Raw genomic sequence first — 27,233 nt, forward strand, 5'->3', positions numbered from 1 at the left:
GTCTTGACTATCAGCAATTGGCTGCTTTTTACTAAGTAAATTTCTGCAGTGGGCTTGAATTCCTGCCCTGATAATGGGCTTTGTTTTTATACCACATGGCCAGGCTACAAATATCCCAAACTTTTATGCTTTGCTTCCCTTTTAAATATAAGTTCCAGTTTTATGTCATTTCTTTGCTCATGCACATGAGCATATGCTGTTAGAAGCAGCCAGGCTAAATCTTGAACGCTTTGCTGCTTAGAAACTTCTTCCACCAGATACCCTAAATCATCATTCTCAAGTTCAAAGTTCCACATATACCTAAGGCAGGAGCACAATGCCTCCGAATTTATTGCTAAAGCATAGGAAAAGTGATCTTTGCTCCAGTTCTCAGTTAAGTTCCTCATCTCTGTCTGAGATGTCATCAGCCTGGCCATCTCTGTTCCATATCACTATCAGCATTTTGGTCACAACCATTTAACAAGTCTCTAGGAAGTTCCAAACCTTCTCATCTTTCTGTCTTCTTCTGAGCCCTCCACACTCTTCCAACATCTGCCTGTTACCCAGTTTCAAAGCTGCTTCCACATTTTCAGGTATCTTTATAGAAATACCCCACTTCTGGTACCAATTTTCTGTATTAGTCTGTTCTCACATTCCTATAAATAAATACCGGAGACTGGATAATATATAAAGAAAAGAGGTTCAATTGGCTCATGGTTCCATAGGCTGTATGGAAAGCATGGCAGCATCTGCTTTTGGGGAGGCCTCAGGAAAAAGCAGGAGCAGGTGTCTTACACGGCAGAAGCAGGACCAAAGGGGTGGGGGAGATGTCACACACTTTTTAAATCAACCAGATCTTGTGAGAACTCACACTATACAGTACCAAAGGGGGGATGGTGCAACTCTGCCCTCATGATCCAGTCACCTCCCACCAGACACCACCTCCAACACTGGGGATTACAATTTGACATGAGATTTGGTGGGGACACAGATCCAAATCATATCAGGAGCCAAAGCAAAGATGAAAGCTGGCAATGCCTGTTTTCTTGTTGGAGTAACCTCACCTTTTTGCCACTCCAGACAAAAAAAGAAAAACCCATGTGCCCATGAGCCTTTTGAACCAGGCAGAGTAAGAAATCTACCTAGCAATAACCAATAAAATGTCTTTAAAGCTGACTGTAGTAGCAACAGTCCTCTTCCTGAAATAGTGGGGAGAAGGGAGTCTTTAGCACAAATCAGAAGAATACAGACTAGTGTAAGAAACAAACCATAATAAATCTGGGCTCAGGAGATGATAACTCATTTTAGATGATACAGGGGTAACCAGCTAGATATATTTGAAGTAGGAAATTGGGGAAGATGGTTCCAAATACATGGGACTCATCACAGGTTTCCTTTATTTTTATTTATTACTATTTTTGAGGCAAGGTCTTGCTCTGTCACTCAGGCTGGAGTGCAGTGGCATGATCTCAGCTCACTGCAGCCTCTGCCTCCTGGGCTCAGGTGATTCTCCAACCTCTGCCTCCCAAGTAGCTGGGACTACAGGTGTGTGCCACCACACCTGGCTACTTTTTTCTTTTTAATTTCTGTTATGGATATGCTGGGAATAACTGGCTGATTTTTTAAAAAAAATTTTTGTAGAGATATTTTGTCATGTTGCCCAGGCTGGTCTTGAACTCCTGGCCTCAAGCAATCCTCCTGCCTCGGCCTCCCACAGTGCTGGGATCACAGGTGTGAGCTACCATTCCCAGCTTCCTTTAAATGACCACGCTTAGTGAAATTAATGTTTTCAGATCATTAGGCATACCATTATGTGACTGGGGGTGACACAAAACATCAAGCTAAAATGTGCTTATCCATTTGTTATTAGGTAAGATGAAAACAGAATGGCTCTACAAGTCTGATATGTGCCAATATCATTTTAAGTAAACATGACTTTTTAGGAGCTTTTTTTTTTTTTTAGTAAAAAATGTAACCAGTTGTGTACTGATAGATGTTTAACACCTGACTCTTGGTTGAGGGGAGGCCTAATTTGTAGTATTTGCCAATTTCTGGGGTGGAAATATTCCCACCATAGTTGGTTTCAAGCTACTGTGTTCTTAACCAGCTCCCAAAGTTTTTGAAAATTTAGGATTGGCTCTTGCAAGTGTGTATGAGCCAATTGTGCATCATGGGATAACATATATGGCATAAAGATGGGATATCAGTTAGGAATCTCTCGGCTGCAAGTAAAGAATACACAACTAAAATTGACATAAATAATAAAGACCTATCTCACATAATAAGTCTGAGGACTACAGTGGCTCAACAATGTCATTAAACAGTTTACAAATGTCACGGCAAAGTCAGGAAGTTACCATATATGGTCTAAAAAGGGGAGGCATGAATGATTCACCCCTTATTTAGCATATAATCAAGAAATAACCACAAAAATGGGCAACCAGCAGCCCTTGGGCTGCTCTGTCTATGGAGTAGCCATTCTTTTATTCTTTTTTTTTCTTATTTTGAGGAAGAGTCTCGCTCTGTTGCCCAGGCTGGAGTGCAGTGGCGCAATCTCAGCTCACTGCAACCTCTGCCTCCTGGGTTCAAGTGATTCTCATGCCTCAGCCTCCCAAGTAGCTGGGATTACAGGTGCCCGCCACCATGCCTAGCTAATTTTTGTATTTTTAGTAGAGATGGGGTTTCACCATGTTGGCCAGGCTGGTCTTAAACTCTTGACCTCAAGGAATCCACCCGCCTCAGCCTCCCAAAGTGCTGGGATTACAGGCGTGAGCCACCGTGCCCAGTTCATTCTTTTATTCTTTACCTTCCTAATAAACTTGCTTTTACTTAAAAAAAAAAAATGACATTAAAAACCCAGAATCTTTCCTTCCTTCTGCTCCACCATCCTCTGCAGATTGGCTGTCACCCTCAGCTTACCCACTCATGGTTATAAGACAACTGCTCCAGGCATCACTCTCACAACCATGATCTAAGGAGGAAAAGGAGTTTTTTCTTGCTACTGTTAATGGTGGAGGGTCTCCAGGTTCTTGACGTTTTGAACAAAGAATTGGACAAAACGCACAAACAAAGCAAGGAAAGAATGAAGGGTTTTACTGAAAATGAAAGTACACTTCACAGTGTGGGAGCGGGCCTGTGCACAGGGGCTCAAAGACCCTGTTAACAGAGTTTTTGTGAGCTTAAATACCCTCTACTTGGGGTATGCCCTATGTAAATGAAGAGGATGAAGTAAAGTTACAAAGTCATTTACTCAGTGTATGCCCTATGGAGAGGATATTTCCTGTCATAGCTGAAATGTGAATCAGCCTTATGTTCCCTGCCTCCAGACCCTATTTTTCTGCCTCACTACTTCTTTTTATCAGGGAGAAAAACCTTTCCCAGATGCCCCCTTAACAGACTTATCTTTACATCTCATTGGCCAGAAGTTTGGGCTAGATGAACACCAATAAGCCATTCACTGATAAGAGGGAATGGAATTGCCATGATTGGCTTAAACACAGTTAATCCCTTAAAACCAACTAACCTTGACTTCATTGCTACTTCACACCTGAACAAAATCAGTGCTGTTGGCAAGGAAGGGAGTGGCTGTTAGGAAGTACAACCAACAATGTCTACCACAACAAATGAATGCAGTTAACTGTGGAATAAACCAGAGATCATCAGTAAACAAATGACTGAGCTTTGGGAGAACTTCCTAAATTCCAATCAAGGTGACTTTGGTAGACTCTCAAGAAAGCATACCTAAATGTGATATAATTTATTAAGTACAAACCAATTCTGCCCTCTTATGAGAATATATGACTAGATGGAGGATGATCAGAACAAAGAAAATGGAAATCAAAAGAGTCAGAAGGTGGTAGAGTTTATTCAGCACTCTTCAGAAAGAGACTATGAATATGGCGTACAAAAGTCTAGTTGTCAAAGAGGTACATGTAAATATTGAGCTGAGATGGTTCGTTAGGTCCTTTCATGGCCTGAATGAAATAGATATATTTCAAAATACTTCAGTACTATAGAGGCTGATTCTTTTTTTTTTTTTTTTTTCTTTTTGAGACAGGGTCTGGTCTGTTGCCTAGGCTGGAGTGGAAAGGCATGATCTCAGCTCACTGCAACCTTTGCCTCCTAGGCTCAAGTGATCCTCCCACCCCAGCCTCCCAAGTAGCTGGGACTACAGGCATGCTCCACCATACCCAGTTAATTTTTTTGTAGAGATGGGGTCTTGCCATGTTGCCCAGGCTGGTCTCAAACTCCTGGGCTCAAGTGATCTGCCTGCTTTGGCCTCCCAAAGTGCTGGGATTACAGGCGTGATCCACAGTGAGCCACTGTGCCTGGCCAGTTCCCATTTGATTTATTTATTTATTTATTTATTTATTTATTTATTTATTCATTCATTCATTCATTTATTGAGATGGAGTCTCGCTCTGTCACCCAGACTGGAGTGCAGTGATGCCATCTGGGCTCACTGCAACCTCTACCTCCCAGGTTCAAGTGATTCTCCTGCCTCAGCCTCTCGAGTAGCTGGGATTACAGGTGTGCGCCACCACACGGCTAATTTTTTGTTATTTTTAGTAAAGGCAGGGTTTCACCATATTGGCCAGGCTGGTCTTGAACTCCTGACCTCAGGTGATCTGCCTGCCTCGGCCTACCAAAGTGCTGGGATTACAAACGTGAGCCATGACACCCGGCCCCCATTTTAAATTAAATACTTCTTTCCTTTGACAAAATTAATTCTAGATGAGCAAAGATGTAAACATTCTACAAAACCAAAACCAGTCAGGCATGGTGGCTCACGCCTGTTATCGCAGCACTTTGGGAGGCTGAGGTGGGCGGATCATGAGGTCAGGAGATGGAGACCATCCTGGCTAACACAGTAAAACCCCATCTTTACTAAAAATACAAAAAATTAGCTGGGCGTGGTAGCACGCACCTGTAGTCCCAGCTACTCAGGAGGCTGAGGCAGGAGAATCGCTTGAACCCAGGAGGCAGAGGTTGCAATGAGCTGAGATCGCACCATTGCACTCCAGCCTGGGCAACAAGAGCAAAACTCTGTCTCAAAAAAAAAAAAAAAAAAAAAAACCAACCAACCATCAAACAAACAAAACCAAAACCAAAACACCTATAAAAATCCTAAGAGGAAACATGGAAAATAAAAGAAAAAAATCAGAGTCGGGGGGCTTTTTAGGCAAGACCCACAAGACTGATAAATGGACTACAGAAAAGTGTCTGTTTGAAAAAATGCCATAACAACGCTTTAAAAGACAAATGATAAAATAGAAAATATCTTTGATATGGTTTGGATTTGTGTCCCTGCCCAAATCTCATGTTGAATTGCAACCTCCAACCTCCAGTGTTGGTGATATGGAAGTGGGGGCAGGGAAGTGCTGGGTAGAGAAAGGCAGGTCCCTGGTGAGGGCTCCACCCCAGGCCTGTGCCCACGGACCTAGGTGAGAACAGGGACTCCTGCCTTCGTGCCCAAATGTTGCATTTCCCAGGACCACCCTGGCCCACCACACCCCCATCCTGTGCCTATAAAAACCCCCAAGACCCTAGCAGGCAGGCACTCCAGCAGTTGGATGTCCAGAGAAACACATTGGCAGAGGAACACACAAATGGCTGGATGTTGAGAGGATATCAAGAACACATTGACAGGCACACTGGCATGCCAGCAGGCCACTGACCAGCAGAACGACGTGGAGTTTGGCCGGGGTGGTTGGAGGAGAGCCCGGGCCACTGGGCGGCCCGACTCCAGGAGAAAACCATCTCCCTTCTGGCTCCACCATCTGCTGAGAGCTACTTCCACTCAATAAAACCTTGCACTCATGCTCCAAGCCCACATGCGATCCGAGTCTTCCAGTACACCAAGGCAAGAATCCCGGGATACAGAAAGCCCTCTGTCCTTATGATGAGGCAGGGGTCTAATTGAGCTGACTAACACAAGCCACCTATGGATAGCTAAACTAAAAGAGCACCCTGTAACACACACCCACTGGGGCTTCAGCTGTAAACATTCACTCCTAGACACTGCCATGGGGTTGGAGCCCCATAGCCCGCCTGTCTGTATGCTCCCTTAGAGGTTTGAGCAGCGGGGCACTGAAGAAGTGAGGCACACCCCCATTGCATGGCCTGCGAGGGGGACAAGGGAATTTCTCTCGTTTCATTGGGAGGTGATTGGATCATGGGGGCAGATTTCCCCCTTGCTGTTCTCGTGATAATGAGTGAGTTCTCATGAGAACTGGTTGTTTAAAAGTGTGTGGCATCTCCCACCTTCTCTTCCTCCTTCTTGGCCTTGTAAGATGTGCCTGCTTCCCCTTTACCTTCTGCCATGATTGTAAGTTTCCTGAGGCCTGCCCAGCCATGCTTCCTGTACAGCCTGTGGAACGGTGAGTCAATTAAGCCGCTTTTCTTTACCCAGTCTCAGGTAGTTCTTCATAGCAATGCTTGAATGGACTTATATAGAAAATTGGTACCAAGAAGTGGGGGCATTGCCATACAGGTACCTGAAAATGTGGAAGTGACTTTGGAACTGCGTACCAGGCAGAGGTCGGAACAGTTTGGAGGGCTCAGAAGAAGACAGGCAGATGAGGGAAAGTTTGGAACTTCCTAGAGACTTGTTAAATTGTTGTGACCAAAATGCTGATAGTGATATGAACAATGAAGTCCAGGGTGAGGTGGTCTCAGATGGAGATGAAAAACTTATTGGGAACTGGAGTAAAAGTCACTTTAGTTATGCATTAGCAAAGAGGATTGTGCCCCTGCCCTAGAGATCTGTGAAACTTTGAACTTGAGAGTGATGATTTTGGGTATCTGGCAGAAGAAATTCTAAGCAGCAAAATGTTCAAGACTTGGCTTGTTTGCTTCTAGCAGCCTATGCTTATATTCATGAGCAAAGAGATGATCTGAAAGTGGAACTTATATTTAAAAAGGAAGCACAGCATAAAAGTTTGGAAAATTTGCAGCCTGACCATGTGGTAGAGAAGAAAAACCCATTTTCTGGGGAGGAATTCAAGCTGGCTTCAGAAATTTGCGTAAGTAAAGAGGAGCTCAATGTTTATAGCCAAGACAATGGGGAAAATGCTTCAAAGACATTTCTGGAGACCTGCTTGCACCATGCCTGGATAAGCACAGGCACTCAACCCCAGCTCATGAAAGCAGCCAAGCAGCCGAGGGGGCTGTACCCTCCAGAGCCATAGGGACAGAGATGCCCAAGGCCTTGGGAGCCCACCCCTTGTACCAGTGTGCCCTGGATATGAGACATGGAGTCAGAGGAGATTATTTTGGAGATTTAAGATTTAATGACTTCCCTGCTGGGTTTCAGACTTGCATGGGGCTTGTAGCCCCTTTGTTTTGGCTGATTTCTCCCTTTTGGAAAGGGTGCATTTACCCAATGCCTGTACCCCCATTGTATCTTAGAAGTAACTCACTGTTTTTTATTTCACAGACTCATAGGTGGAAGGGACTTGCCTCGTCTCAGGTGAGACTTTGGGCTGCAGACTTCTGAGTTAATGCTGATATGAGTTAAGACTTGGGGGACTGTTGAGAAGGGATGATTGTAGTTTGCAATTTGAGAAGGACATGAGATTTGGGAGGGGCCAGAGGTGGAATGATATGGTTTGGATTTGTGTCCCCGCCTAAATCTCATGTCGAGTTGTAACCCTACTGTTGGAGGAGGGGCCTGGTGGGAGGTGATTGGATCATGGGGGCAGATCTCCCCCTTGCTGTTCTCATAATAGTGAGTGAGTTCTCACAAGATCTGGTTGTTTAAAAATGTGTGGCACCTCCCCTGCCCTCTTCCTCCTTCTCCAGCCATGTAAGACGTGCCTGCTTCCCTCTTGCCTTCCTCCATGATTGTAAGTTTCCTGAAGCCTCCCCAGCCATGCTTCCTGTACAGCCATGCTTCCTGTACAGCCATGCAGAACTGTGAGTCAATTCAACCTCTTTTCTTTATAAATTATCCAGTCTCAGGTAGTACTTTATAGCAATGTGAGAACAGACTAATACAATCTACTTCAAAATGACAGAGTATTTTCCTGAAATAATTAGACCATCATGTTTTCGAGGTGAAAATGATTGGTTTAGTGACTGGGTTGGGCCTGACCCAAGTCCAGCCAATCAGAATCAAAGAGACTCAATTCTGCAGCTTTTGTGATATCTGTGAGAAGTGAATTAGCTCTTTCCTGCTGAACTTGGCATATGAAAAGCTGTAGGGGATAGAGCTGCTACTCTAATTTGCTCCCAGTAAAGCCAAGCTACTTCAAGGCAGAGGGCAGAGAGAGTACCAACTCTCTCACTGATACAGGAACCAGAAAGAAATTATTTAGGCAGATAGGGTAAACGAGTCTTTGGCAGAATTTCCCTTTTAACAAAAACAGCCCCCAAATTATTTTTTTCTAACTAAGGACAGCCTGAAAAATTGAGCTGCAAAAATAGATAAGCAACTGGAAGTTTACATGGGTGAATGCCAGCATCTGTGCCAATAGAAAAGGGCTACCTGGGAACCAGGTATGTTCAGCATGGAGGCTCCATCTTCCCTTTTCTTTGTTACCATGTGTACAGTAAAGAAACAGGCAACATGGCACTGGCCAGGTAAATAACCCATCTGCGTAATAAAAGATTAGGGTGGGTGCAGCCAGCTTTTTGTGCCCTATGCATATGGCACCCCTAGCTCTAACCAGTTTTTCACACCTTATGCAAATGGCACACCTGGTCCACGCAATCTTTTGTGCCCTATGTTAATCAGACACCACCTCCTCAAGCTCACCTATAAAACCTGCTGCATGTGCCTGTTCGGGACCCCTCTCTCTGCAGGAGAGAGCTCTTCTCTTTCTTTTGCCTGTTAAGCCTCAGCTCTTAACCTCACTCGTAGTGTGTCCATGTCCTTGATTTCCTTGGCATGAGACAACAAACCTAGGAAATCACCCCAGACAGTGAGGCCACTTCATCATGACACTGTTTGAGTCTCAAATACAGTTATGCCTGAAGTTCTACTCCCACAATTTTTAGTTAGGGGAGCAGTTCATTCTTTTGTCAATTTGGGTCTGTCACTTAAAATCAAAAGCGACCTGATATACAATTCACTATGAAAACAGGCAAAAGACATGAAAAAAAGAGTTGCTTTTAAATATAAAAAGCTATTCAACCTCACTCATAAAGAAATGTACATTAAAACAATAAGGGTTGGGCATGGTGGCTCACGCCTGTAATCCCAGCACTTTGGGAGGCCGATGTGGGCGGATCACCTGAGGTCAGGAGTTTGAGACCAGCCTGGCCAACATGGTGAAACCCCATCTCTACTAAAAAAATGCAAAACTTAGCCAGGCGTGGTGGCACATGCCTGTAATCCCAGCTAGTCTACTCAGGAGGCTGAGGCAGGAAAATCACTGGAACCTGGGAGGCAGGGGCTGCAGTAAGCTGAGATCACACCACTGCACCCCAGCCTGGGCAACAAAGCGAGACTCCATCTCAAAAAACAAACAAACAAACAACAACAACAACAACAACAACAACAAACTCAATAACCTTTACCTCTAGAGAGAGGTACTGGGAGACAAGCCTAGGGTAAGAGACAGATTTAGTTTTCACCACATGTCATTTTGTTGTGGTAGACAGCCTCTAAAATGGCCCCCCATTTCCCTGCCTCTGATATTCACACCCTTGTTTGGCCCCTCCCCTTGAGTATGGGCAAGAGCTGTAACTCACTTCTGATCAACAGAACACAGGAAAGGTGATGGAGTGTCACTTCCATGCTTAGGTTACATAAGATAGCAACTTCTGTCTTGATAGCAGCCCCTCTTGTTTGATGCTTTATGAAGCAAGCTGCCATACTGGAGAGGCCCATGTGCAAGGAGTTGAGGGCCAACAACCAGCAAGGGACTGAGGCCCTTGATGAATTGAATTCTGATAACAACTACATGAGCTTGAAAGCAGATCCTATCTCAGTTGAGCCTTCAGATGAGACCCCATCCTGGTTGACACCTTGATTGCAACCTTGTGAATCAGAGGATTCACTGTTAAGCAGTTAAGCTGTGTCCAGATTTCTGACCCACTGAAACTGAGATAATATATGCGTGTGGTTTTAAGCTGCCAAAAAAAAAAAAAAAGAAGCCCCAAAACAAAACAAAACAAGACAAATTAGCTGGACATGGTGGTGTGCAACTGTAGTCCCAGCTATTACATTTGGAGGGCAGAGGCAGGAGGATCATTTGAACATGGGAGGTTGAGGCTGCAGGGAGCTGAGATTGTGTCACTGTACTCCAGCCAGTCTGGGTGACAAAGTGAGACCCTGTCTCCAAAAAATAAACAAACAAAGGCTGCAGCATCAAATCTTGCCTGCTGGCCTGCCCCACAGATTTCAACCTTGCCAGCAGCACCCATAATTGCACGAACCAGTTCCTAAGAGTAACTCTCCATCCAACCATCATCTATGCATATTTCCTGTTGGTTCCGTTTCTCTGGAGAACCCTAATATGGGTAAGTTCTGTTATTTCCCCCATTTTAATCATGGAGAAGGCGGGGTCTGAGAACAATTTGCTTAAATAGCTGGTAAGCAGAACCTGGACATGGACCCAAAAAGTTTGGCTCCAGAGCCCTTGAAAATAACCATTATACTATTCTGTAACTAAGGACAACTGTGCTGGCTGCCTATCTCACTGGAGTTTTGTACCTTTTTTTTTTTTTCTGATTTGTAAAGGGTCATTCAAGTGCAGTGCATCTGATTAGAGAACCAGATAGCATGGAAGTGAAATGACCCTTGACTGATGAGCAGAGTCCCATCCGTTCTTCTCAGCTGTTGTGCTGCCATCCTCCCCACCATGCAACTCTTCACAGCTACTATTTTGTTGTCCAGCGGTCTATGCTATGGTCTTATTGTCCTTCCTGAGCAAGCATAGTCAGGGTCCTGCTGGCCAAATGTACAGTAGTCTTTTAAAGGAGACTGTTCTTTGGAAGATACTGCAGGGAAACAGAATAGAGAGGATTCATTCAGAACTCCCCTCAAGGAGTTTGAATCTATATCTAGGGGTTGTGGGTAAATAACTGGAACTGCCTTCCTGACTGCCTGCTGGGAACCAGCCTATGTTCCCAGACCTCCAGACCTGCATCATAATCCTCAAACCAGATACATGCAAACTCCTCACTGCAGAGCCCAGCATTTGTTGGAGGTCTTTCTTCTGTGGAACTAAACTCACACATTCTTCAAATTATTGGTGAATCCAAATTGCATAACCCTACACATAGAACTTAATTAGGGTTCACAGAGAGTCTGTAAAGCAATTCTTTTAAAGAAGCTTCTTCTGGCCAGGCCAGTGGCTCACACCTGTAATCTCAGCACTTTGGGAGGCCAAAGCAGGAGGATCATTGAGGCCAGGAGTTCAAGACTACCCTGGGCGGCAAAGCAAGATTCCGTCTCTACTAAAAAATAAAAAAATATATATATATATAAAAGAGGCTTCTTCTGAGAAAGAAAATATAGAGCTCTTGAAGTGTTCAATTGTGCAAAAAAGTTCAGAATGGCCCAGATTGTAGGGGCTTACTTTAAAATAAATTTAACTGCCTGCTTACCAGCAGCATATGAACATTCACTTGTAGGGAAACTCTAGATACACTGCGATGAAAAAGTCCATGAATGCTCTGAGTCAATGATGAAAAGAGCGGAAAAGGAAAAGACAGGCCCTGGCAAGTGTGGGTGGCACTAATGCCAGCTTGGTGGTCTGATGGAGTTTTTTGAAAATGATCACATTTGTAAAATGGGTTTAAAACAATATTTTGACTAGTGATTTCATGTCTGAAAAGGGTATTATTTTGGAATTTCCTCCAGTGTTTAAATGCTTTGTGTTTTGAACACACTGATTGATTACTTAATCTACAGCTGCTTCTGGGTGCTCAGCAATTTTCCCTGTCTTGTTGCTATGAGACGAGGACTTCCCTGAATTCGCCAGTGTGACAGGCATCGTGAAGAGGTGGTGGGCTCTGCCCACAAGTCACAGTGCCATCAAGCGGTCATTCTGGAAAACTGAAGTCGGTTTGTTTCCACTGTTCTCTAATTATGGCACTCTAAGGTCATCATTTTCACAGATGAATTAGCAGGTTAAATGAACAGTGAGGGCTTATGTATTCCTTTCATATTCTCCTGCACACAGTTTGGATTTTTAAAAATCGAATACATCCAGCCTGGCCAACATGGTGAAACCCCGTCTCTACTAAAAATACAAAAAAAATTAGCAGGGCGTGGTGGCACGGGGCCTGTAATCCCAGCTACTCAGGAGGCTGAGGCAGGAGAATCACTTGAACCTGGGAGGCGAAGGTTGCAGTGAGCCAAGATGAGTGCAGTGGCAGATCTCAGCTGCAACCTCAGCCTCCTGGGTAGCTGGGACTACAGGCACACGCACCACACCCGGCTAATTGTAGAGAAGAGGGGTCTCACTATGTTGCCCAGGCTGGTCTCAAGCTCCTGGGCTCAAGCGATCTGCCTGCCTGGCCTCCCAGAGTGCTGAGGAATAAATAAAACTAATGTATTAAAAAATAAATGAATCAGGCTGGGCGCTGTGGCTCACGCCTGTAATCCCAGTACTTTGGGAGGCCAAGGTGGGTGGATCACGAGGTCAGGAATTCGAGACCAGCCTGGCCAATATGGTGAAACCCCGTCTCTATTAAATATACAAAAAATAGCTGGGTGTGGTGACTCATGCCTGTAGTCCCAGCTGCTTGGGAGGCTGAGGCAGGAGGATTGCTTGAACCCAGGAGGCGGTGGTTGCAGTGAGCTGAGATTGCACCACTGCACTCCAGCCTGGGCGACAGAGTGAGACTCCATCTTGAATAATAAATAAATAAATATATATATAAATAAAGCCACAGCAAGCCAAATGGTAAAGCTGAAAGAAAGTTGAGGCTGGGCACGGTGGCTCACGCCTGTAATCCTAGCACTTTGGGAGGCCGAGGCGGGTGGATCACGAGGTCAGGAAATCGAGACCATCCTGGCTAACACGGTGAAACCTCGTCTCTACTAAAATAAAAAAAAAATACAAAAAATTAGCCGGGCGTGGTGGCGGGCGCCTGTAGTCCCAGCTACTCAGGAGGCTGAGGCAGGAGAATGGCGTGAATCCGGGAGGCGGAGCTTGCAGTGAACCGAGATCGCGCCACTGCACTCCAGCCTGGGGGACAGAGGGAGACTCCGTCTCAAAAAAAAAAAAAAAAAAAAGAAAGAAAGAAAGAAAGAAAGTTTAACCGGTGGGTAGGGGACATTGCAGGTTAGCCCTAACTTCACATCTCTTGGTCTCAGTTTCCGCTTCTAACTAATGAAGGGCTTGGCCTAGGTCTCCCAACATCCCTTCTGCTCTGAAAGTGTCTAATTCCTTGCTTCTTTTACATATGGTTTTTAGAGGCGCATAACCTGGAAGCGGATCCTGGTCAGGTCTCCCCAGCTGAGCTTGGTTATGTGACTTCAGAGTGAGCTTGTGCAAATGGCAGCAAAGATGGAAGGGCGGAAGAGGGTCTGTGCCCACAGGGGGAGGTGAAATTGCCAGCAGTCTCTGGCAAACGACTCCACTCCCCACATGCTTGGTGGAGATGGGCCTCCACCAAGGATAAAATTGTCATTCCTGAGGGAGAAGTCTGGCCCGGGGTATCAGCTCCGGGCTTGGTCGCTAAGCCTGTGATGAAAGGCTCACAGGCAAGCGCATCTGTGCAGGATGTGCTTATTGACTCAGCAGCAGGCTGGACATTAATGTATTCGATGAAGATGAGAAGAAAGGGAGAATTCAAATTCCACTCAAAGGATGCATCCCTGTCCCTTCCCTCCCCACCGACGGTTTACGAGAACCTGGAGCCAGGTAGGAGAACTGCCTCTGCTGTGGAGCCTGCTTCCAACTGTTTCCTTTCTTGTACTCCTGTTTGAAGGGCCACATGATTCTGGGTGTGTGGTGCACCTCATTGTCTCCCTGTGGCTTAATTCTGGTTCTTGTGGAGTAAATGTGAGATGTAGTGAATGCTGTTCTTGTGTTGAGGGACTTAAGCAAATTTTCATCAATCTGTGCATTATGTAAAGCCTCTTCCAAATTCAGGATAAGAGAAACACCAGGAATGCTGAATATTAAGCTAAACAAAAATACAGTGAATTACCAACACCCTGAGAGAACATAGCTGAATTAATACAGGTCACACGACTTTGGGGCTCTCTTGATTGTGACTTAATACTCTTAATTTGTCATTATTTGGGGGATTAAAAAATACCTTCTGGCCGGGATGGTGGCTCGTGTTGTAATCCCAGCACTTTGGGATGCTGAGGTGGGTGGATCACTTGAAGCCAGGAGTTTGAGGCCAGCCTGGCCAACATGGGAAAACACTGTCTCTACTGAAAATACAAAAATTAGTTGGGTGTGATGGCTGTAGGCCCAGCTGCTTGGGAGGCTAAGGCATGAGAATTGCTTGAACCTGGGAGATGGAGGTTGCAGTGAGCTGAGATTGTGCCACTGCACCCCAGCCTGGGTGATAGAGCGAGACTCTGTCTCAAAAAGAAAAAAAAAAAAACAAACTGTTTACACAAGAGCTTGTATCACATTGTCTCACTGAATATCCACCTACTGTAGTAAACTCCCAGAACGTTAGACACAATAGAGCTTAGAAATCACCTAGTGTAATTCTTTCCAGTTTAAACTGAGACCTATAAATATATAAAAACAAAATGGAAACAAATTAAACTTTTCACACTGTAACTCGAAAAAATAATATTTCACTTAAAAAGACAAAAAATAAAACTACGGCAGGGATCTCTTCTATATTTTAACAAGTCTGAACCATGAAATTCAAGGGCTAAGTGAGGTAAATATCTGGCACATTTTGCTGTTTTAGAGCCATTTGCTGATGGGATAAGAATGTGAGGAGGATGGGAAAAGGGAGAAAGAAAAATATGATATATTATTTCTATCTTTGGAATCTGCGATTGAACAAAGCATCTCAACTTAAAAACATCAGCTCTGTAAATGTTTTGTAGATTAAATATTTTGTTATTCTTTGTTCCAAATATCAAAACGTAATCTTGTCTCATTCCCCTGTGTCTGGGAGGTAGGAAGGTACAGGTTTCCCTCCTTATTGCAAACATTCCGCAGCACAAGTCCAAGAACCTAGCTACAGCCAAGGAACAGGTGAAGGCCAGCTCATTACATTTCAACTAGACCCTTTTAAAGAATCACCAGTGAACCTTAAATTCAGCTGATTTTTTAAAATTGAAAATAAAAAAGAGGCCAGGTGCGGTGGCTTATGCCTGTAATCCCAGCACTTTGGGAGGCCGAGGCAGGCGGATCTCCTAAGGTCAGGAGTTCGAGACCAGCCTGGCCAACATGGTGAAACCCGTCTCTATTAAAAATACAAAAATTAGCTTGGCATGGTGGCGGGCACCTGTAATCACAGCTACTTGGGAGGCTGAGGCGGGAGAATCACTTGAACTCGGGAGGCAGAGGTTGCAGTGAGCCGAGATCACGCCATTGCACTCCAGCCTGGACAACAGAGTGAGACTCCGTCTCAAAAAAAAAAAAAAAAAAATTAAAAAAAAAAAGAATGGCCACATTCTCTTAGACCTTTGACTTCCACCAAGGCAGTGGTCAGGAGGCCCTTCAGGGCCTGGATGGGTTTGGCGCCTCGTGTTGTCTGGGGAGACATCTGAAATGTCAAGGAAAGAGCAACAGACAGACATGCGGTTAGAGGCTCGAGTTTGAATACCAGCTCTGTCACATTCCAACTTGGGCAGGTCACATAACTATTGAGTTCCAGTTTGCTCATCTATAAAAGGGATGATAATAAATATATCACAGAATTGTTGAGAGGATAAAGGAGATAATGCATGTAGAATTGCTGAACAACTGGAGTTATTATTTGCAGCTCTTGTTAACTAGGGCGTGAAAATGCATACCAGTCTTGTCTGTAAACCCTTTATTGTTTAAATAAAAACATTTTTTAAATGTGCTGGCTGGTCCTCGATTTGAAATAATGGAGATCTGGGAACCAGAGGAAAAAAATTCCCTAGTTATCACAGGCAAAGAAGAGTTTGAGGTTGGCCAGAGTATGGTGCTGTGCCCTGGAGAGAGATGAGGGAGAACAGGCTCTGGCTAGAGAAATGGCCTCCAGTTTCTAGGAGAATGAGGAAGGCAGTCCTTGCCCTTGCTGTCCTGGTGTATAGGGTAGGGCTGGGCAGCTGAAAGTCTCGGCTTGAATTGCAGAGCACAGAGAAATGCCATCTGTCATTTCTGTCTGTGGCATTTTTTAGATATGCTAGCAACAGCACCTGCTCATTTACTTGTATATAACTCAAAAATGGGAGGTGAATGTCCTAGACACAGCCTAGATGGGACACAGGTGTGAGGAAAACATTGCATTGACTTTGCATTTTTCAAGGCTTCATCAGCTGCTTAGATTAAGGAAGGATAAAAACAAGAGAAAGAGCAAGAGAAATTAAGCAACTCATATGCTTTCTTCCCCTAAGAATCCTGATTAAAATCCAACCACAGAAGACTTGCCAGCAAGTTCCAATATATGGCGTGCTTTCCATAGCAGATCTGGCTAGTGGTTACTTGGAGGAAGGTAACGTGACAACCTATACAATATTAACTCATCCTAAATGTTGCTTAGTGAAAGAAATATAAATCTCTGAGATAGGTGACATGGGGATTTCATTTGGAACTGAAGCCCATAGTTATAAAAATTCAGTAAGGAGGAGAAAAAGAAAACAAAATAAAACTAGATTGAATCATTAATCAAAGACTGTGTCTATGGCTTAGGTTTATGTTTTTGAACCAACAGTAAATAGTAAGAAAGCATTTTCTTTTTTATGCATGTAACTAATATATTAATAGTAAAAGGACTGTTGGCTATAGTTCAAAGTGAACGCTTTTCCTAAAACATAAAAAGCAAGTAAAATAAAACCCACAAAAACTACAGTAAACAAATGAATGCATTTTACAAAATAAAACATTTCCCTTGGAAAGTTGAGTGAAAACAAATATGTAAATAGCTTCTGTTTTTATAGTTAAAGCTTTTTAATCTCTGGTGCATAACAATTGAAAGAATGAGAACTTAGACAAAAGTATTTGGTGGATTTGAGTTAATGGGCCAAGCAAGCTTTTTTTCCTTGGCTTCTCTGTCAAATGAGTCATAGATCGAGTCTTTGGTAATAGTTTTGGCCATGGAAGGGATTTCTGAAATGCCAACATAGTTTTTTTTGGCCATCCTTGAACTGGTTGTGATAGTATAGGCATTGCTTCGGTAACATTTCATAGAGGACATGCAAAAAGTCTCTTTCATCCCTCTCCGAAAATTGGCATTATAAATTGAATACAGAGTAGGTTTAGAGGCTGAAGAACTAAAGGATATCCATGTGATAGCTGTGAAAACAAGGGAACTTTTCTTATAGTCTTGTTCATGGGGGTGCCATAGCTGAGCTACATGAAAAGGCAGCCAGGAGAGCAAAAACAACAGATTTAAAATGAGGAACATCTTGATAGTTTTCACTTTTGTCCGAGGGACAATGTTCATTGTCCTCCTCACTGTTCGGCCATCTGTGCCTATTCTCCAAATATATTTTATGACCTTTTGGTAAAATAAAATTATGAGGACAGATGGAATCACAAAGCCCACCAAGAAGTGGATGACAGTATAGGCAGTGCCTTCCCAAGAGGAAGCGAGGAAATAGTTACAATGACCGTCCCAGGTGGAGCCATAGAAAAAGAGCACAGGGGTCACAAAGGCTGCATCAAAGATCCACGATGCTGCAATCATTTTCTTGGCTTTTTCTCTGGACACCTTGAAGCTCAGAGGATAGACGATTGTGTAGAACCGGTCTATGCAGATGGAGAGGAGAACGTAGATCTGGACACCTGGAGTGAGATATTGAAAATACCGCACAACCTTGCACATTGCACTACCAAGCGTCCACCTTCCAGTGGTGAACTGGAGCAGGACGAAAGGCGTGCTGGCAATGCTGATGAGAAGGTCAGCACATGCCATGGAGACCACAAAGTAGTTGGTGGTAGACTGAGTCCTCCTACTCCTATGGATGACCAAACAAACCAGGGAATTGCCGAAGATAGAAAACAACCACAGAATCCCAAAGAAGATGCTGGCTGTGGCCACTTCCCCGGGTTTCAGCACATAGTGAAGGTCTGTTTGGTTGCTCATCCAACTGTGCTCCTCACTTAATTCCATCAGGTATTGGCTTGGCAGAGGTGTGGCTGTTTCAGTGCAGCTGCGGTTTTGGAGGGGCACCAGAAGTGTAGGAATAATCAAATGTGGCTTGCTGTTATCCATTCTGTGAGCAAAAACCATATTCACTTTTTTTCTCTTAATTCTGGATGGGGAAAAGAAGAATGAGGCCTCCTGTTAAAAACGTGTCATACAGATTGGTTATGATTACTCAGGCTAACGATCTTATTTGACATTTAGATTGACTGTCATTTGTCTTTGTGTAGGACTTGAGCGTTGGCAGGAAAACATAACTACTATCCGGAAAAAATTCTGGCCCCCACTTTGTTTTCATTTTAGGAGCTGTTTCAGCAGATCTCAGCTCAGGCTCTCTCTGGCCTCACCTTCTCTTGACCCTTAGTCATACCGAGCTCCCCTCCTACACATATCCTTGTTCCTTCACTCATCAGGGATCACAGAAGATTAGGGATCTCAAATCTGGCTCATGGTAAGGGTGTTACCACCAACTGAAGATCTGCTGGAATTCTGGGCAAATATGTGAGAAGTTCCTAATTGTCCTAAGGTTGCAAAAGAAGAAAGCTTGAGCAGATGAAAACACACAGATTTTGACTATGGAAGTAGCTAACAGCAGTCTGTGAATGTAGACTGGCTAGCTACTGGGAAGGGTGCTGTCCTTACTTAGTGTAGATTTTCCATCACAGAAGGATTATGGTAACACATGGAGCAGTCAACACTGCTACATGAGCCAGAAATAGCTCCTAATTTAATGACATCTGAAAATAGCTTGCTTTTTCTAAAAGAGGATATAGTTCATGCACTAATAGCTTGCCACCTACCAGTGACATATATTTTGATGCTATTCTGTTGTTATTGTTTCATAAAATACTGACTGAAGAACATACAAGATGTCCTCTAAGAAATGTAACCAGGTTACGGGAGACCTTATGGCAGTCAGGTGATTAAAAACAACAAAAAAATGTAACTGTTAGCTAAGCACAGTGGGGAACACCTATAGTCCCAGCTACTCAGAAGGCTGAAGCAGGAGGATCAGTTGGTCCAGAAGTTTGAATCCAGCCTGGGCAACATAGCAAGACCCTATCTCAAAAAAAAAAAGTAACTTAAAATTACTAAGCACTTTTTAAAAGCTTATAAAGCTTACAAATCTTAGATACAAAAGAATATTTTAAAGTTTAGCCTTTATTTTGTACTTTTTGTATTATTCAGTGAGAAAAAAAGTCACACTGTTTAAATAGGCAAAAAGATTAAATAGTTGTGGGTCATTCAATTAAAATTGAGGTGATTTTGCTCACAGATTATAAAGGCTTAATTTGGTCTGAATCCAGGAAACAAAAAGAGAAACAGTAGCAATTTAATCCATAATAACCATAATAATTATGGTTATTAAGGTAAGATAAGGATAAACATTAATATTTTCAAAAATGTGCCCACTAAAAGTAAAAGCCCATGTGGGGTTACAGCCACCATTTTGCTGAGATTCCATCTGGCCTGTGGCACAAGGGGATGTGGCTCCAGCAACAGGCTTTTCTAGTAGTCACTAGTTTCTTTCCTGGTGGGCTCCTGTGTCTGCACCTCACAAAGAAACATTTCTCAAGTGACAGTCAGGATTAAATAATAGTTCATAATGAAAGAACGGTTCTTAACGACTAATATTTTCTTTTTTTTTGAGACAGAGTCTCGCTCTGTCCCCCGGGCTGGTGTGCAGTGGCGCGATCTCTGCTCAATGCAACCTCCACCTCCCAGGTTCAATTCTTGTGTCTCAGCCTCTCGAGTAGTTGGGACTAGAGGCGCGTGCCACCATGCCTGGCTAATTTTTGTATTTTTAGTAGAGACCGGGTTTCCCCATGTTGGCCAGGCTGGTCTTGAACTTCTGACCTCAAGTGATTCGCCCGCCTTGGCCTCCCAAAGTGCTGGGATTACGGGTGTAGCAATTGCGCCCAGCCCTCATTTTTTCTTTGAGGGATTTTTGTACTAATTTGTGGTAGAGAAAGAAGTGTTAATATATATAATCTTCACCAAAAATTTATATTCAATACAAGTCTAGTGCTCAAGGCAATATACTCAATGCCTGTTCTATATTATCTTTAGGCTTTTTTGTCCATGAGGCAACCTTACTTAAGAAAGCTTAAGTAAGATAATTAAAATTTAAAAAATTAAAAAAAAATTTTTTTTGCTCACCACACAGAAAGCAAAAATAATTAAACATTTTGACTACTAAAAGATCTTTAAGCATGCTGGGAAAATGATAGCCAATGGTAAGAATAGCAACCATACACTTTCCATATAAGAAATCAGGGCCAGGCGCGGTGGCTCACGCCTGTAATCCCAGCACTTTGGGAGGTCAAGGCGGGCAAATCACGAGGTCAGGAGATCGAGACTATCCTCGCTAACACAGTGAAACCCCGTCTCTACTAAAAATACAAAAGATTAGCCGGGCGTGGTGGCAGGCGTCTGTGGTCCCGGCTACTCGGGAGGCTGAGGCAGGAGAATCGCTTGAACCCGGGAGGCGGAGGTTGCAATGAGCCAAGATCGCGCCACTGCACTCCAGGCTGGGCGACGGGGTGAGACGCCATCTCAAAAAAAAAAAAAAAAAAAAGAGAAAGAAATCAGGACATAAGATCTAAAATTAGCATTGTCCTAGAAAATCTGGACTGCACCCTCATACATATAAGATTGAAATCATCTTTTCGCCTTCATGTGTGTAAAACCTATTAAACTTTTTAAAAAACCTTTTAGGATTTAAAGTTTAAAAATAAACTAAAACAGACAATTTCCCCAGACAGAAAACTGTTCTAACTTTTCTGGAATGCCTGTGGCCTGAATAAAACAGGAGTCCACACAGGCACTTTTCCTTAATGCACATACTTGAAAACCTGTGAACTTCCTTCTGTTTCTTTCTTCCTCTAACAACAAAACTCTGCAAATGAAACTCAAGCTCACCGCTTTAACTAAAGCCTGGAGGCGGGGGGCCCTTCCATCATTTCCTCCAGCTGCTTTACACCCATGAGTCTGTCTGCCCATTTCCCCAGCCCAACCACTTGGAAGCAGAGGATCCCAATGCTCAGAAACAGGACGAGGGAGCCCGAGGAGTTCCTGAGTCTAGGTTTCCCCTGCTGGTGGCATGAGTTCTCACTCCACCTAAAATCGCTGCAGTTCTGAATATTCATTCAATAAGCCGAGAAACTGGGCTAGGTATTAAGAAAACAAAGATCGGCCCAGCGCGGTGGCTCACGCCTGTAATCCCAGCACTTTGGGAGCCCGAGGCGGGCGGATCACAAGGTCAGGAGATCGAGACCATCCTGGCTAACACAGTGAAACTCCGTCCAACTAAAAATACAAAAAATTAGCCGGGCGTGGTGGCGGGCGCCTGTAGTCCCAGCTATCCAGGAGGCTGAGGCAGGAGAATGGCGTGAGCCCGGGAGGCGGAGCTTGCAGTGAGCCGAGATCGCGCCACTGCACTCCAGCCTGGGGCACAAAGCCAGACTACGTCTCAAAAAAAAAAAAAAAAACGTAAGGCCCATAAAATAAGCAGTGTGCCATATTATAACTCAATTTGATAATAATTATAATTCACTGCTAAGAACAGAACTTTGTACAAGGAGCTAAGTAAGACAAAAATAGGGACCCAGTTTTGCCCGGGTAAGGGGAAGAAAAGGAAAGCCTTCACAGAAGAGGTAAAGTTTGAGCTGGGAGCTTAGAGGATGAATAGGACTTCTTCAGGAAGACAAGTGAATAAAACATTCCAGGGGAGAGAGATAGCATGTGGATTGAATTTTGGGGTCATTTTTCCGGGTTGATCTTTTTTGGGGCCCTTTTCCCCTCAGAAACATAGTTTCCTTCAGACCATGCCTCCCAGAGTATATAGTTTCTAAATACCCTACAATCAAACTGACCTAAATTTTTCCCCTGGTTACAATGAGAGGTTATATTTGCTGCATTCATGGGCAGAAATGCGGTCAGACAGTGGATAAGAATATTAGCATATCCAGAATGGTTGTGGTACCCTTGCTCATACAGCATCTTGTTAGTCCTTTACTGCAGCATTTTCCAAGTTTGTTTTTCTCTAGCTTAGCAATACAGTAGATTGGAGTCTTCCAGGCAGCCTTAAGAAATATTGATGCCTGAGTCCCAGCTTCAGGGATTTTAATTTAATTGCTCTGGAGTGCACCCTCGGTGTCGGATGTTTCGAAGTTCCCAGGTGATCCTGAGTGTAGCCAAGATTAAGATCTCTGCTTTAGAAATACCTCCATGTTTCTGTCTTCTCCAATAAACTGTGGACTCCAGTAGGGAGATGGGGATGTTATTCTTTTTTGCCATGCTCTACAGCTTCCACTGAAGTTCTTTACATTAATAATTGCTTATTAGATGTTTACTAAATTGGATCTGTAAGGACAGAGAACTGAAATAAATGACTCTTACTCTGTGTGCCTCTGCTAGGAGAATTAAATGCAGATAGAAAATTACTATATATTCTCAGAGAGTTAAAATATTGGGGATTATGGTGATAGGGGAAAACATGACTCCTGATAAAAGCAGGGCAGGAGAAACTGAAGCTACCAGGTCAACTGCTATATGAAACAGATATCTCATCTAAGGGAAAGCCAAGGTAATTTAGGTGTCCTCAGACAGGTTCTTGCACTTTCCTCCCAGAAAAAAGGTCTGCCATATGATAACTAAATTCTAGGGTCCCAAAGTAAAGTTTCCAAAGGCCTCCCCTGCTCCATTAATTTAGATAAAAATAAATCTTCAAGGAGGTGTTTCTGAAATATAAGATCTGGTTAATTAGTAATTCTGTTCAGAGCCATCCATATGCAGTAATTTTAGGAGTGACAAGAAAGGCTTCTTCACCTCTTTCCTGTTCGACCTATCTCTTCCCAGCCAGTTCTGAGACTACCATTTGACATTCTCCCTTGGCTGAGGTATTGAAGGTCCTTATTTATCTCTACCTATATATGATCTAAAAGAGGAATCATTCATTTATCCTATTATCTACTTCTCATCCATCCAAGCTTTAAGATTAATACACAAGTGGGGAAAATGGTAGATGGGTTGTCATAGCACAGAACTGGGGGCCAGGCATGGTGGCTCATACCTGTAACCCTAGCACTTTGGGAGGCTGAGGTGGGCGGATCACCTGAGGTCAGGAGTTCAAGACCAGCCTGGCCAATACGGCAAAACCCCGTCTCTACTAAAAATACATAAACTAGCCAGGCGTGGTGGCATGTGCCTGTAGTCCCAGCTACATGGGAGGCTGAGGCAGGAGAATCGCTTGAACCCGGGAGGTGGAGGTTGCAATGAGCCGAGATCACGCCACTGCACTCCAGCCTGGGTGACAGTGAGACTCTGCATCTCAATTAAAAAAAAAAAAAAAAGAACTGGGGACTGGCTACCCCTTTAATGATGGGATCCTGGGGCACCTGGGAGGAGAATGTACCCTATCACTTTGCTTTGTAATTTTTATTTTGCATGTTTGTCTCCCCCATTAGGTTATGAGTTCCTTGAGGATAAGGACTATGTCTTTACTTCTATATCCCTGGGGCACATAGCTATTAAAAAAGGTTTAATGAATACATGAATGGGTGGATATGTTAGTAAAAATTATCCAATACTTGAAAATAAGGCAAAAAAGGACATATCCTCTTAAGATCTTGCTGGGACATTCTTAAATGGGCCTCTCTCTCTGGGAGAATGTACCTGTGCTTGACTTTGCTATTTAATATTTGACTAGAGCTGAGACATTGTGAAGATATTTATATGTTAACTTGTAGATTTCTTTCTAGCAGAAAATAATAACCCCAAAGGTTATGGACTTACTGCCCTCTAGGACATTAGCCAGTTTAGTGTTTACCTAGCAATCTTATGCTGAAATTCTTTTTTAAAAATGCCTATAAAGATGCATTCTTCAAATGCTCTTGGAACCAGCTTTATTGTCTCATTGGTTCCTTCGGTATTATGTTAATAAATCTTTAACATATGTTCATCCAATATTTGTAAAAGTCATGATTCTAACTTTTTGAAAATCATACTTTGTTGGATGGAATGGATGGATGAATGACTGGAAGCTAATAAGAGGGAGCGGAGGACCACAGAGAGGAATGGGGCATGGATGACAAACTTTGCTTCACAATTCTGCATCAACTGTTGGATAGGTTTTTTAGTTAGTCTATTTTTTAAGTCTAAAAATACCCTAACAACTAACTTTTTGTCCTCTTGAGATTATAAAGATTCACAAACATTCTCACAAGGTATAAAGACCATTTTTATTTCTTGAGATTTGTTTAAAAATTTAATGTCAAACAAGAATTTTTATAATATTGATTTTTTACATGATTTGGTTGAAAAGAAAAGCAGAAACATTTTCTGTAGAATGGGAAGTACCTGCTGGACCTACGTGGATACATATGGGTATTTACTAATGAGCAGTAAGATTACAATCATGACAGTAGTTATAGCATTAATACTACCAAGAGTTAATACTTATTTTTGTGCTTACTATGTGCCAGGCACTTTATATGTGTAACCCCTCAAAGTAGGTAAAATTACTGGCCTTGTTTTACAAATGAAAAAAAACTAAAGTTCTTCCCCAAAGTCATACCGTTGGAAAGTGGTCACTCCAAAGCCCTTGCTCTTAACTACCATCAGGGTTTCCTGACCAGTGAGACCACAGAGGGCTGGATCTGAATTGAGAGAGTCAAATTGGCTGTACACGGGTAAGTCTTTCTTGACTATTCATTCAAAGAGAGGAATACAAAGTTATTCCCTATAGCCTCTTGCCTACCCACAGATACATCTGTTCAATATGCTAGCTCAGAAATATGTGACATAGTGAACAGTTTTAAAAAATGATCACTCCCACAACGCACTGCACAGAAGCTTAGCATCAAAAGTGCGCCAGACATGCTGGCCTGGAGAAATAGCCTTTCTTCAGAATAAAGAATGTGAGAGTATTGGCATTTCAACATGCTGCATAATTAACTGTTGCCTTTTAAACAGAATGAAAGCAGAATTCTAGACTTCAATTTGAATTGAAGTGAGGAAAAAATTTGATCAATTGTATTATCCCAAGTAGGAAATTATCTTTTAAAATTTTAGTTGTTTAAATTCAAGAAATACCACGGTACGGAGATTTTAAGGTAACCCCTTCATTGTTGTGTAGGCTTGATTTGTTTACATGTGAAAATGAGAAATGCCTGTAACACTAGTGGGCTGGGACTGGCTTACATAGAGAGCACTGAGCCAACTGTATATACATTTCTTCCCAACTCCAGGCTCAAAGACATCATGTTGGCATCATGAAGCAGCCATGGTAGGAGTATGGCAAACACCAAAAATTGAAGTTTTGTTTTCTTTCCCCCCCTCTGCAGAGCCAGTTGTTAAACATTTACCCGCACACCACTTCCAGTAGGGCAGGGCTTTCAGGGCAGCCTATCCTAAGTCCTGAACTTACACACATTGCTGAACTTAAAAATGGCTCAGGAGGCCACACAAGCTCTTCTGAAGCTTCCTAACTGACTCTCTTGCTGTGTGGCCCTGAGATAAGACTCTGGTGTATGTGTGCTTGTGTGTGTTTTATAGAGATGAGGTCTTGCTATGTTGTCCAGGCTGGTCTTGAACTCCTGGGCTCAAGCAATCCTCCTGCCTTGGCCTCCCAAAGTGCTGGGATTATAGGTGTGAACCACCATGCCCAGCTGAGATAAGACTGATATGAACATTAGGTGATTTATAAAACTACATAAGGCTAGGTAGCCACCAGCATGACTGTGTGGGGTAACAGGAAAATCAGAGAGGGTGAGACATGTTCTTACAATGTCGACTCAGATGAGGTTGCTAGATAAAATACAGGATGCCCAGGTAAATGTGAATTTCAGATAAATAACAAATAATTTTTTAGTAAAAGTATGTCCCATGCAATATCCCATGCAACATTTTACTGGTGTCCTGTATTTTCATTTGTTAAATCTGGCAAACCTACACCCAGAATGTAATCTTCTGCTAAAAAAATCTCATGTTTTAAATCTCACAGTGTAGGCATACTGCAAAGTGGATATGTATGTAGGCTTTGAAGTCAGTTGCATCCTATTCCTGTCACTCACTCACTAGCTGGGTGACCTTGGGCGAGTTACCTAACCCTCTTGAGCTCCAGTTTTCTTCTGTAAAATGAAGATAGTCAGTTCCTATCTCATTTGATTATTATAACTAGATGAGAGAATATACACAGGACTTAGATGAGTTAATACATGTGCATCTGCCTGGTGTGAGGAAAACAACAGGTGTTATTTTTATATACAGTTCTACAAAACACCTAGTTCTGTGTCTGGAACAAAGCAACTGCTTCAAAAATTAGTCTTTTAAACCATATGACAAACAAATTTTAGTAACCATATTACACATCACATACTATAGTAATAATACTAACATTGGTCACATAATTTAGCTTTGTCAAGGGTAAATGGCTTTTGTGAAGGGGCCTGGGTACCTAATCATCATTTACAACAATGTTTTTAAGGGGGAAATCATTGAGGCCAAATAAATAAACACATTTTCTCCAAGTTGGGGATGATTTTATGTGACATGTTGTCAAGATCAAACTTTTTAAGGTATCCTACATCAAAATACATAATACAACTGGATTGAATACGCCTTTTTCAAAAGCCCATAGAATCCATTCTGCTTAAATTATTTGCATTAGAGGCTGGGCGTGTAATCTCAGCACTTTGGGAGGCCGAGGTGGGCAGATCATCTGAGGTCAGGTGTTCAAGACCAGACAGGCCAACATGGTGAAACCCCATCTCTACTAAAAATACAAAAAAAAAAAAAAATTAGCCGGGTGTGGCGGCTGGTGCCTGTAATCCCCGCTACTAGGGAGGCTGAGGCAGGAGAATTGCTTGAACCAGGGAGGCAGAGGTTGCAGTGAGCTGAGATTACACCACTGCACTCCAACCCAGACAACACAGTGAGACTCCCTCTCAAAAAAAAAAAAAATTATTTCCATTAGATACTTTAAATAATTGCAAAAGAACCTCACACCAGTGAAAACAGAGCTTCTTTCCACC

At 43.0% G+C, this 27,233-nt stretch overlaps 1 protein-coding gene across 4 annotated transcripts in view; it reads right to left on the bottom strand.

Moving 5' to 3' along the window:
* Positions 1-15,534: 15,534 nt before the first annotated feature.
* Positions 15,535-27,233, bottom strand: part of GPR19 (G protein-coupled receptor 19) — a 37,043-nt gene continuing 25,344 nt past the window's right edge. For all 4 annotated transcript variants that reach the window (XM_055358699.2, XM_055358700.2, XM_019038000.4 and 1 more), the window contains one exon: positions 15,535-18,307. In XM_055358699.2, the coding sequence (XP_055214674.1) occupies positions 17,038-18,285 (1,248 nt within the window). In that variant the 5' untranslated portion in view covers positions 18,286-18,307 and the 3' untranslated portion in view covers positions 15,535-17,037. The remainder of the gene's footprint in view (positions 18,308-27,233) is intronic.

This window comes from Gorilla gorilla, chromosome 10 (assembly GCF_029281585.2).
Source record: "Gorilla gorilla gorilla isolate KB3781 chromosome 10, NHGRI_mGorGor1-v2.1_pri, whole genome shotgun sequence".
Taxonomy (NCBI): Eukaryota; Metazoa; Chordata; class Mammalia; order Primates; family Hominidae; genus Gorilla; species Gorilla gorilla.